The 13724-nt window shown below is 40.0% G+C and overlaps 1 protein-coding gene across 2 annotated transcripts in view; it reads right to left on the bottom strand.

The window, feature by feature from the left end:
- Nucleotides 1–1267: 1267 nt before the first annotated feature.
- plgrkt (plasminogen receptor, C-terminal lysine transmembrane protein) overlaps nt 1268–13724 on the bottom strand; it is an 87281-nt gene continuing 74824 nt past the window's right edge. For both annotated transcript variants that reach the window (XM_072587465.1, XM_072587455.1), the window contains exons 3-5: nt 7712–7842; nt 3866–3975; nt 1268–1565 (exon numbers count right to left, since the gene is read on the bottom strand). In XM_072587465.1, the coding sequence (XP_072443566.1) occupies nt 1444–1565; nt 3866–3975; nt 7712–7842 (363 nt within the window). In that variant the 3' untranslated portion in view covers nt 1268–1443. The remainder of the gene's footprint in view (nt 1566–3865; nt 3976–7711; nt 7843–13724) is intronic.

The raw sequence follows: 13724 nt of genomic DNA, 5'->3' as shown, positions 1-13724 counted from the left end.
AATGTTCATGTATGTATGGCATGACCAATTGTACAGATCATCAAAATATTTTGTGAATAAAGTATATTTTTGAAATAATAAAAAAAAGCTAGGTACCAACATAGACTGAGGTGGAAGGACTTGTAAACTGTATACTTTTATTTTTTTAGTTTTCCTTTCTTATTCTTATGGTAGACTTTTAACTTTTTTAAAATTTTATACCAAATACTTAAGCATCTATACCTAGGGTATCATGTACCAAAAATGGCGCCATAAGTGGCGACTTGTAAACTTTTCACTGTACTCATTTGAGTACACGTGACAATAAGCCTAATTCAATTCTTTTACTCTTCATTTTCAACAATCCTTTGGTAGCTTTCTGCTGTGGCATTACTCTACTACTTTTTTAAGAGCAGACGTAAATGAAGCTTGAGCCTGTGCTTTTGATGTATACCTCTCTCATTGTTGTTTAAGGCCCTTGTACCATGCACGAATGGGGCCTGTTTGAACTGACCACTGAATACCAATTGAGTCTGATGAATTCAGTTACTCACTCATGTGAAACATGCCCAGCACAAAATACAGATTTGTTAGAAATTAAGGCAGCATATTTAAAAGGTTTTTACAATACTGAGCAAACCCAACCGAATGCTTCAATGGGTATTATTCTCAGTAATTCCACAGGTTTTCTGAAATAAAAACAGAGATTGCGGGAGAAATTCAGCACAGATCTAGAATACAATAGAATTCCTACAGTGTGGAAACAGGCCCTTCGGCCCAACAAGTCCACACCGACCAACCGAAGAGTAACCCACCCACATCTATTCCCCTACCATATTATCCTATACTCATTCTGACTAATGCACCTAACCTACACATCTCTGAACACTATGGGCAATTTAGCATGGTCACCTAACCTGCACATCTTTTGGATTACAGGAGGAAACCAAAGCACCTGGTGGAAACAGACATAGGGAGAATGTGCAAACTTCACACAGACAGTCGCCCAAGGCTAGAATCGAACCCAGGTCCCTGGCACGGTGAGGCATCAGTGCTGAGCACTAATCCACCGTGCCGGATCTGGTAGCGTTATGGAGAGAAAACACAAGATAATGTTTTGTTAATGTTTTGAAAACAGAGTTAATATCCAGTGTCCCTTCACTGCTGTGCGTTTTCTGCTGGTTTGGACAGAAATAAGTTTTTTTTCTGAAAATGAAATTTTGGAAATGTGCTCCCCTGTGCATTTGTGGTTAGTGCAAGTTAAAATGAGGTTGAAATAACAAATAAAAAATGTCCAAATCACATGAGGCTTTATTCAATAATGGACACGTTCATTAAAGGTTACAACTATGCATGCCATTTGATTAAAAAGATCCATACATGGATAATGAGCTGCTACTAATACACACTTCCCCTTTGATTTGAGATTTTGATTGCCAGATTCACGACTTATATGCTCCAAATCTATTTTTGGATGAAAAACATACTCCGAGCCCTTCTAGCCTTTTCAATACTTTCAAAGGTAGGCACTCCTTTTGGCATTTGAAGAAGGGTTTGTTCTCTATCAATTATATTCTCTGCTTCATCTGGAAGAAAAAAATGATATCAATTACTGCTCAAATGTATGCCACAGAACAACTAAAAATAAGAAAAGCACGCCAGTCATTCAGAAACTTTTGCTAAAAAAAAGTTACAAGGCTATGCCTTTTTGAATTCGTTTTGAAGGATTCTTTACCTGCTACACAATAAAGTCTCATAATAGTATCAAGATCATTTTTGAGAGCCCAAGAACAACTACATTCTTCTCTATACATGAACCAGTCAATTCAAAAGCCTGGAATTTAATAATCATATCTTGAAGTCAAATGCAGTAAATGTATTGGTAAGAGGGACAAAAATGCCATGAGAGAAATGTTTTTCCACACAGTGGTTTGTGTCTGTAATGCACAGCTTGAGAATGTTGTAGAGGCAGGTTCCATTGAGGCATTCAATTTACAATTGAATTAGACTATTAATTGTAAAGGAACAATGTATAGGCTCGTAGGGAGAAGGAAGGAGAATGGCTCTAAGTGAATCGCTCATTTAATAAACCAGTGCAGAAATGCTGGGCTGAATGGCTTCCTTCAACACTGTGCTAATTCTATGATCTGTACCTGCCTGCATGGCAAACAGTGGAAAACTGACGTGCAACACCATGAATTAAATGCAGACCTTGAGACTGAGAATTGCAATTAATTATACATTAAAAGTGGGACATGTGAATCTGAATAACAAATCAAGTTTTTAGTAGAACAGGAAAAGTCAATATGCACTGGGCAACATAGAATCATAGAATCCTTACAGCGTAGGAGCAGGCCATTTGGCCCATCAAATCCACACTGACCCCCCAAAGAGCATTCCATTCCAGACCTATCCCCTTCCTTATCCTTGTAACCCGGCGTTTCCCACGGCTAACCCACCTAACCTGCACATCCCTGGACACTATGGGTAAGTTACCATGGCTAATCCATCTAATCTGAGTTTCTTGGATTGTGGGAGGAAAATGGAGCACCCACACCAAACTCACACAGACACCGGGAGGATGTGTAAACTCCACAGAGACAGTCACCTGAGGCTGGAATCAAACCCAGGTCCTTAGTGCTGTGAGAGCTGCAGTGCTAACCACTGAGCCACCGTGCTGCCCACAAAATATAAAATTAACAAAATATCATTCATGCCCTGTATAAAACCAAAGCTGTGCTCGGAACTTAGACATTAACTAATTTCTCCCCAAGATTCTAAGCCGGTAAAGGAACGTAGGAACAAAATCAGGTCATTCGGTATCTAAAGCCTGTTCCTGCTGTTCAGTTTCACACGAAGTAGATGGCTGAGGACCAATGCCACTTGTCAAATACTCTGGGAACATGAGCTCAAATCTCACCATGGCATTTGGTGGAATTTCAGTTCAATTCATAAATCTGGAGTTGAACATTAGTCTTCGTATTGATGACCATGAAACTATGGGGTGAGAATTTTGGATTTCCACTATTTTGTGTGAAGACATACTGTCTGACTTGGGCCTCAAACTCAGCACTGATTTTAAGGTTACACTTTCCTGCTCTGGGTTTCCCTACCAGGGTAACCGGTTTCTTTTCCTCAACGTTTGATCCAGAGTATCAACACTCTGTGTGCATATACATTGTCTTAAACTAGCTTCAGTGCTGCAGAAAGCTACATCATTTTGATATAGTAACAGAAATGTAAATTCAAACCAGCTCACCCAACCCTTCAATCACCATTTCTCCCTCAGAGCTTGCTCACCACCTCTTGCAGCATTTACAGAACTCCCATGTCATGAGGTTACATGACGGCACTCAGCTGCTAGTTAGTGTTACAATGTCTTCTGGTTTCTGAAGGGCACATTAGCTGTTGATGTGAAATCAGACATGATAGTTGGTGAAGCATTGCAATGTGTGTAAGGTGCTAGAGACGGCCAATGGTACTGTACTTATCCCTGACAGAATGTAATTAAACAGAATGGATGTTTATGGGACAGGTAATTAGACAGTGGGCAAAAGAATCAGAGGAGATGAGAAATAAAGTGTTCTGATACAGTCAGTGCTTATCACCTGAAATGCGCTGCCTGAGAGGGAAAATTCATTGGTTTCAAAAAGGAATTTGATTTGTAAAATTGTAGGAAAGATTTTGGAATTGGACTGGCTGAGTTCCTGTGATGGAAAGCCAGCGTGGAAAAGATAGGCCGAATGGCCACCTTCTGTGCTGTGATCGTGTTATGTTTCTATGTTCTCCCAAGCTGCACTTAAATTGGAGAAACATTATGAATGTAAGTTTAATCTAAACTGCTTTTTGAACAATAAAGTCACAGATTTATAGCTAATTTACTTACCTTTCATCCTTATCATTAATGTTCCATATGCCAGATCATACTGATATGCAAAAATGAAGCTCAGTGGAACAATGGGAACCAGAATTCCTGGTCTCTTCCTCTTCAAAGCTCTGCACAGAAAATAGCTAAGGTCAAAATGTAGACTGCTGATGCTGAAGTAAAGTAACGTCTATTTTTGGTTAAACTTTACAGTTATTCCCCTTTCTTAAAAAAGGGGAAGACAAAACATACTGGGCTCTTGTTCAGCTGGACTACCTGGTAATGTCCTAAATTGGCAAACAGAAGTCAATTTTAAATGAGTTATCTCTCTGCCTCAGGTGTGCTGCAATAGTCTATGAGATGACTGTGGTGGTCAGACATGTCCAGAGATGATAGAATTAGAACATCAACTTGCTAAGCCCTTCTGATCCATGCCTCTGTTTTTCTGACATATAAGACTTCTTGCACCACTCTGCATTTAACCACATCAATGTATTCTTCTTCTTTCTCCTGAACACCCCGTGTCTACTATCTCTTTAAATAGGAGAATTAAATTTCTGCACCCACTGCTTCCGAAGGACATTTTCATCATTAAGACTGCAGCACCTGAAACTGCAGTCCATTTGAAAGGCCTGGCTTTGATGGGAAAAAGTAATGGGGAATGCACAATTAAACCTGTTCACCATTCTATAATTATAAGAGAGATCGAGTGCGATCACCAGGGATCAAATTTGTCACATAGTGATCATTTTAACACTCACACAGATGTATTACTATTTTTCCTGTCAATTATACCATGTTGTCAGTCCCTTTACAGTTGCTCGTCAAAATTCAGGAATTCCCTTCCATTGAGGATACCTACTGTGGCAGTTCAAGAAGGCACAAAAAACTAACAGATTAACATGATCACCATCTATGGAGCACAGCTGTAGTGTCAATAAAACACATATTAGATACTCCCCTTCATACATGTGCAGACGGCCTCACATCCGATCAGCAGAAAAATGGACCCCAGGCCCAGAGAATGGTGATGGATGGAGACAACCTACCCAAAGCAGAGAAGTGAATATCAACCAATCTGCCTTCTCCTTCACTACAGCATACTAGTGGCAAACAAGAAGCAATTCTGTACTCCTAAGAGAGGAGGTTAGCTATAAGTCTCTTCCAGGAGTAGAATGGAATTCTACCTCAATGCTATGAACCAACTGTCGCAGTGGAAGAGCCAACAGTTATTGCAATCACAAAATCCCTACATTTGGAAACAGTCTTTTTGGCTCAACAAGTCCACACAAATCCTCCAAATAGTATCCTACCCAGATCCATTCCCCTACCCCTATTACTCTACATTTCCCCTGACTGATGCACCTAGCCTACACATCCCTGAACCATACGGGCAATTTAACATGGCCAATTCACCTAACCTGCATATCTTTGGACTGTGGGAGGAAACCCATGCAGACACGGGAGAATATGCAAACTCCACACATACAGTCGCCTGAGGCTGGAATCAAACCTGGGTCCCTGGCGCTGTGAGGCAGCAGTGCTAACCACTGAGCCTTGGAGAAATCTGAATTGACAAAAGTGAAATGTAAAAAGCCACCCTGGAAAGAGAGAGTTCACTTCTGACTGTTTTGGGAGAATGTGAATTTATCTGTCACTCATACGAGTTGAATTACTCCAGAGGTTCTGTTGTTTCATTTGTCACAGCCAATGTCACCACACTAGAATCAGCCTAAAAAAGTTTTCTCTGGAGTTTGCAGGACCCATCTGGTAATGTTCTAATGACCAAGACATTTGAAATCCACTGGGAGCACCATATGTGCTTTGCAATGATTGATCTAATTTAGTGATTCCGTTCAGAATGTTAATGTTGGGGTGGAAGGATCAATTGTGTTCTCATATTGCAGTATGATTAAAATGTTGAACAATCAATGTGTCTTTTATTCCAAGTTATATGAAGAAATTGAGGAAGCTTTGTTAAACTCCTCCATGTTCACAACCTGGACAAACTGAAAACAGCACTGAAAGAGGCCATTCAGCTAGTCACCTCCATGCCAGCTGTTTGCAGGAGTAATTAATACAATCCTGCCGTTCATCCATCAACCTGCAAATATTTTAGATTATGATCCAATTATGTTTTGAAGACCTTAATTAAATTTGTCTCCTCTGCACTCTAAGGCAGAGCACCCAGATCCTCAATGCTGGCGACATAAAGGCTATTTTCCTCATGTTGCTTTTCTTTCTTTGCGTTCAGCAGAAAGACCAGAATTTACTGCCCATTATTAGTTGCCCTTGAGGAATTCGGGGGGGAGCTGCCTCCTTAAACTGGCACATCCACCCTGCAGGGGAGGAGTTCCAGGGTTTTGACCCAGTGATATTGAAGGAATAAGATGGAGTTCCAAATCAGGATGGCGTGTAGCTAGGACAGGAATGTACAGTTGGTGGTGTCCCCATGCCTATTCCAGGTGGTAGCAATTTTGGCCAATAACCTTAAATCGATATCCTCTCTTCACCATTTCATGGATTTTCTTTTAGGGTTTTGAAAATCTCAATCCAATTTCTTTTTAATCTTGTTCAAAGAGAACAGACCTAGCTTTTCCAAACTTTACACATTGCTGAAGCTCCTAATTATGAGAACCATTTTCCTGAATCTTTTCTGAACCCTCACCACAGCCTTCACATTCTTCTTAAAGTATGGTATCCAGAACTGGATGTTAAACTTTAGCCATTTTGAGAGAGTTACCATAAATTCCTTGTCTTGTATTTATACAACCCAAGATCCCATATGCTTTATTTACTACTTTATCAACCTGCCTGGTTGCCTTCACTGATTTGTGTACACCAGATCCTCTGCTCTTGCACCTTTTCTTCAATTCTTTCTTTTATTTTATATTGTCTCTCCTCATTCTTCCACCAAAATTACACAAGCAATTTAGTATGCTTATCAGGAAACAAATTGCAAACTGAAAAAAATCTTAATTTTCCCCATAGAAGTAAGCAGTCTTGATTAACTCAATATTTCCACCAGTGATCTGTCATCATGTTTGTAGTTAATGTTGTTTAGAACTATATTGTTCATTTACTGCTCTTTCTCACTGTAACCTCAATATCCTAAGCTCTCTGTAATTCTGGTCATCTGCACATTATGTATTTTCATCACTCCACAATTGGGGCAGCTATTTTGAGTTTCAGACTGAATGTGTGGAATTCCTTCCCTGGACTGCACAACATTTCCAGTAGTCTGTCCTGGTTTAAGACACTTCAAACAATTAACATCTTGGATAAACCTTTCACCCATCAGTCCTAATGTATCCTTCTGTGGCTCGGTATCAAAGTTTGACATTAAAACAGTTGTGAAGTATCTGTTAAAGGTGCTGTAGAAATGTAATTGTGATCAGAGGTAACTCTGTCATACAGAAGATCAATAAGTTACGCTGTGATACTCTTTACAGTGTTATTGTGACTCAGAAATGATTTGAATTACAATCATTCTGGTTATTCAGTTTTTGGTCCCCTGGTAATCTGGGTGAATTATGTTAACCAGCAATCTCTAATGTTCTTTGCTTGATTTCATTTTATACAATAAGTATCTCAACACGTGGATACCTACTACTTTCTATAGGAGACATCTAGGGAGTGATCGTCAATAGATGTGCTTGCTAATTCTGAACTGCTGCTGAATATTGGGACTTTACAAGCTTATACCTGCATCCACATTGATTACAGCAATAGCAATGTATTAATCTCACTGATCTCAGGATCAGTTACGTCTAAAGACAATTTTATCAGATGATCATTTTGTTCGATAAAACATTACTGTATTCACAAACTCCATGAATGACCATAAAACAAGAAGAAAATGCTCACCCTATTGTTAAACCAATTGTTGTCAGTCCCAAAAAAGTTCCAAAGTACTTTATAAATTCACGGGACCATGCGATCTGCATTGCCACTTGTCTCTGTCTCATTTCATTTTGCATCAGCATTTGTCTTTCCAGCTGCAAAAGGTGACACAAGCAATTTAATATACTTATCAGAAAACAAATTGCAAACTGAAAAAGTATTTAATTTTTCCCATAAAAGTTAGCAGTCTTGATTAACTCAATATTTCCACCAGTGGTCTGTCACTATGTTTATGGTTAATGTTGTATACAGAATTATATTATTCATTTGCTAATCACAATTACCGCACTGTAGAAGGTAGGAGGGAAGCATAAATGCTAGTATGGAGCAATTGGCCAGAGTGGCCTGCATTGCAATTTTTATATAAAAGTTTACATGTCCAACAAATATCCACACAATCCTGGGAATCTCATGTCAAACCAGGAAAACATCACTGAAGCCCTTCCTGAAGAAGAGCTCATGCCTGAAACGTCAATTCTCCTGCTCCTTAGATGCTGCCTGACCTGCTGCGCTTTTCCAGCAACACATTTTCAGCTCTGATCTCCAGCATCTGCAGTTCTCACTTTCTCCAGGAAAACATCACTATCAAGGTGTGTTATCGCTGAATAAAACAGAAGTCATTGATGAGCTATGTGGAAGGAAATAGAGCTGTCAAAACTTTAAAGCAGTTTTCCATAGATAACCCTGACGAATTCAGAGCTGAAAAATGAGACTCCATACTTGGTGGTAGAGAGTGCATTAGCAGTCATTACCAGTTATTACATTTTAAAACACTTTACAATTTATTATCATTTTCATTTATAATGGTCAGACTTGCACAGCTAGTTTGATGAGAAAATACACAAAGTTTCCCAGACAAAATCACGAGGTCAAGGGTAACATGACATTTTTGTGAAGCTAATTGTGTGTCAATGTTCAGATATTCACATTTCTTGAATACTTGAGATGATAGCAAATAATTTGTATTAAATATCCAGTAAAACGTTTTTATTTTAACCCATGTTATTACTGCCTATTTTAAAATTAATTAATTTATTAAGGTTACATTTTATTGTCAGGAAAAATTCTATCCTGTTCTAATTACAAGTTTAAGTGAAAAATGGGGAGGAAATTACAGGTTGGGACTATCTGAATAGATATGTTGGGCCAAATAGCCTCCTTCCATCCTACATCATTGTGGAACCTTTTGAGATTCTGTTGTATTGAGAGTTACTGATACTTAAATTTGTAAATGACTAGTGAAGGAAGAAAACAATATTAGATGTGCTATGCTAAAAATTACAGTTGGTAGCACCTTAAGTCTCAAAGGAATGGCTCAATTTCATTCTCTTTCATGGAATAAGATCTTTTATGGTATAATTTCTTCATCTCCATAATTAACTGGGGCAATTGTAATGGACCAGAATGTTATTAACACAGTATTAATTAGGTGTAATTTTCATTTTATTAGCACAGCACATGTATAATATACATAGGTTACTTAGCATGCTTTTGTGATGACTGATTTTAAAAGATATCTCAACCAAGGTTGGAGTAAAAGATTATTCTTCACCAGGCTACTATTCAGCGAATGCATGCATACATGAAACAAAGTTCAAAATACTTAATTATCTTGATTATACAGAATTACCAACTGTTTTGTACAGTCATTCTCAGAAATGCATCAACATTGTACCCTCACCGAAAGAGAAGACACCTCAAGACCATCGGAAGAAGAAGACGATATCACCACATTGTACCCTCACAGCAGAGAGGAAAGACTGTTTTTTATGCTAGGCCAGCTGCAAATTTAACCTATGGAAGTGCACTGTAATGTTTAATTGAGAGCCTTGCAAAAATGTTATCAGTACAACTCTGCTAAATTAAAACTAACTTTCAGGCACTCATAATACAACACAACATAATGCAGTACAGCACAGGAATGGACTCTTCAGCCCGCCAAGCCTGCGCCGATTCTTAGTCCTTATTTAGACCCGCTACTTATTGGCCATACGCAGTTTCTATCCCTCTGTTTGTCTTCTATTCTATACCTTAAACATTGCTAACATGTCTGCTTCCACCACCTTCACTGGCAGTACATTTCAGGCACCCCCAAGCTTGGTGTAAAAACTTTCCCTTTTCACCTTGAACCTGTGCTGGCTTGTAGTTGACCTTTCCACCCTGGGAGAAAGTCTCTAACTATCCACCCTATCTATGCCTCTCACAATTTTGTAGACCTCTTCCAGGCGGCCCCTCAGTCTCCATCTTTCCAATGAGAACAACCCAAGTTTATCTAACCTGTCTCCACAATTAAAACCCTCCAGACCAGGCAACATCCTGGTAAACCTTCCATGCACCCTTTCCAAAGCATTCACATTAGTGGTGAGGGAAGAAAGCAACAGCTTTAGAATCTTAGAACAATAGTTTAAGTCTGGGAGACTCATAGTCAATAATACTCGTTTATTGAACTCAATTAATATTAAAAGGAAACGAGAACAATATTAAAACAATAAAGTATACAATAAACTAACAAAAAAGCATTACAAACTATCTTATGCTTTAACTTTGTGTGATCGTATACTACCACACTCGAACTTGGCCGGGCTCACGTGGTGATATCATCTTCTTCTTCCGATGGTCTTGAGGTGTCTTCTCTTTCGGTGGTTATCCTCGAGTTACCGCCCTAAGTGGGGCTTTGCGGTGATTCTTATCCTTCCGAGTCTTTGTGCCCTTTTGGGAGGGTCTTGAGTATCTGCCAATGGATGATTTGGTTTCTTTACCCTGATCAATCAGGGATTGGTACGTTGATGGTGGCCCATAGGTGTCCATTATGGTAGGTGCTGGGTGCACGTAGCCTCCTCCAAATAAGGGTGCTAGGCACCTCAGTGTCTAGTGACTGACTCACTGCTCCCGACTGTCACAAGGGCAACATTCCATTGTCCCATTCAAGTCCAACTTCAGGTGTGCATTGCAGGGTCTGCAGCTGTCAAGTTTGTTTGCAAACAGTCCGTGGGTAGCTGCAACCTGTCTGGATTCTGCAGGCATGTGGATTAGCACAGTCACTTTAGTCAAGGCTGGGTTCTATTTCCCAGCATGTTTTAATCATTGTCCATCTTTCGTAACTCCATAGTGGGTTTATTATCGTCCATCACAAGTTCATTATTTCGGGTGGTCTGTCCGGCCACACCAGCAAAAGTACTGAACTATTTTACAGTCACACACATGAATTATCAATGTAGGAAATAAAATTCCACATAAGCAAAGAAAATGAATATTTAGCATTTACACTAAAATTTCCCATCATACAGCACAGTGATCATTATTAATTGATTCTTATAAACAGATACTCATTATCTAAATGACAAGGTTACAAGTTATTCATGTAGTATTGTGTGATTTGCTGTTCTTGCTACAGAATGCAATCAACAGTTAAGATAACAGAATCAAAATGCCACCTTTGAAAAATTAGTATTCAGAAAAGATAAAATAGCATCAGGGACAAATTCAGTTGATAACCTTTATAGCACATTTGAGTGATTAATGTTGGAACAGTATTCAGATGAGAAAGGTCATAGAAGTCTCAGATACAGTAACATAGATGGGTTAACTCCAGGAAGGGTAAGAGAGGTAGGCAGCAATGCAGGAGTCTTTTGTGGATATACCCATTTCAAACAGGTATGCTGTTTTGGAAAATGTAGGGGGTGATGGATTCTCAGGGGAAAGTAGCACGAACAGCCAAGTTTCTGGTATCTAGACTGGTTCTAATGAAATGAGGGGTACGTCGGCTTCCAAGACATCAACTGTGTTAGGGGATTCTGTAGTCCGAGGTACAGACAGATATTTCTGTGGCCAGCAGAGAAAAAGCAGAATGGTGTGTTGTTTCCCTGGTGCCAGGATCAAGGTTGTCTCAGAGAGGGTGCAGAATGTTCTCACAGGGGAGAGGGGCCAGCAGGAGGTCATTGTCCACATTGGAACCAGTAACATTGGAAGGGAAAAGGTTGAGACTCTGAAGGGAGATTACAGAGAGTTAGGCATAAATTTAAAAAGGAGGTCCTCAATGGTAGTAATATCTGGATTACTCCCAGTGCTACGAGATAGTGAGGGCAGGAATAGGAGGATAGAGCAGATGAATGCATGGCTGAGGAGTTGGTGTATGGGAGAAGGATTCACATTTTTGGATCATTGGAACCTCTTTTGGGGTAGAAGTGACCTGTACAAGAAGGACGGATTGCACCTAAATTGGAAGGGGACTAATATACTGGCAGGGAAATTTGCTAGAATGCTTGGGAGGATTTAAACTAGTAAGGTTGGGGGGGGTGGGACCCAGGGAGATATAGTGAGGAAAGAGATTGATCTGAGACGGATACAACTGAGAAACGAAGTGAGTCAAACAGTCAGCGCAGGCAGGGACAAGGTAGGTCTAATAAATTAAACTGCATTTATTTCAATGCAAGGCGCCTAACAGGGAAGGCAGATGAACTCAGGGCATGGTTAGCAACATGGGACTGGGATATCATAGCAATTACAGAAACATGGCTCAGGGATGGGCAGGACTGGCAGCTTAATGCTCCAGGATACAAATGCTACAGGAAGGATAGAAAGTGAGGCAAGAGAGGAGGGGGAGTGGCATTTTTGAGAAGGGATAGCATTACAGCTGTACTGAGGGAGGACATTCCCGGAAATACATCCAGGGAGTTATTTGGGTGGAACTGAGAAATAAGAGAGGGATGATCACCTTATTGGGATTGTATTATAGATGCCCCCCCCCACACAATAGTCAGAGGGAAATTGAGAAACAAACTTGTAAGGAGATCTCAGCTATCTGTAAGAATAATAGGGTAGTTATGGTAGGGGATTTTAACTTTCCAAACATCGACTGGGACTGCCATACTGTTAAAGGTTTAGATGGAGAGGAATGTGTTAAGTGTGTACAAGACAATTTTCTGATTCAGTATGTGGATGTATCTACTAGAGAAGGTGCAAAACATGACCTACTCTTGGGAAATAAGGCAGGGCAGGTGACTGAGGTGTCAGTGGGGGAGCACTTTGGGGCCAGCGACCATAATTCTATTCGTTGTAAAATAGCGATGGAAAAGGATAGACCAGATCTAAAAGGTGAAGTTCTAAATTGGAGAAAGACCAATTTTGACGGTATTAGGCAAGAACTTTCGAAAGCTGATTGGAGGCAGATGTTCGCAGGTAAAGGGACGGCTGGAAAATGGGAAGCCTTCAGAAATGAGATAACAAGAATCCAGAGAAAGTATATTCCTGTCAGGGTGAAAAAGAAGGCTGGTAGGTATAGGGAATGCTGCATGACTAAAGAAATTGAGAGTTTGGTTAAGAAGAAGGAAACATATGTCAGGTATAGATAGGATAGATTGAGTGAATCCTTAGAAGAGTATAAAGAAAGTAGGAGAATACTTAAAGAGGGAAATCAGGAGGGCAAAACGGGGACATGAGATAGCTTTGGCAAATAGAATTAAGGAGAATCCAAATGGTTTTTACAAATATATTAAGGAAAAAGGTTAACTAGGGAGAGAATAGGGCCCCTCAAAGATCAGCAAGGTGGCCTTTGTGCGGAGCCACAGAAAATAGGGGAGATACTAAATGAATATTTTGCATCAGTATTTACTGTGGAAAAGGATATGGAAGATATAGACTGTAGGGAAATAGATGGTGACATCTTGCAAAATGTCCAGATTACAGAGGAGAAAGTGCTGGATGTCTTGAAATGGTTAAAGGTGGATAAGTCCCTAGGACCTGATCAGGTGTAACTGAGAACTCTGTGGGAAGCTGGAGAAGTGATTGCTGGGCCTCTTGCTGAGATATTCGTATCATCGATAGTCACAGGTGAGGTGCCGGAAGAGTGGAGGTTGGCAAACATGGTGCCACTGTTTAAGAAGGGCAGTAGAGACAAGTCAGGGAACTATAGACCAGTGAGCCTGACCTCGGTAGTGGGCAAATTGTTGGAGGGAATCCTGAGGGACAGGATGTACAT

Source organism: Chiloscyllium punctatum, chromosome 2 (assembly GCF_047496795.1).
Source record: "Chiloscyllium punctatum isolate Juve2018m chromosome 2, sChiPun1.3, whole genome shotgun sequence".
Taxonomy (NCBI): Eukaryota; Metazoa; Chordata; class Chondrichthyes; order Orectolobiformes; family Hemiscylliidae; genus Chiloscyllium; species Chiloscyllium punctatum.
The sequence above is the reverse complement of the archived record's forward strand: the minus strand, read 5'-3'. Positions and strand labels throughout refer to the sequence as shown.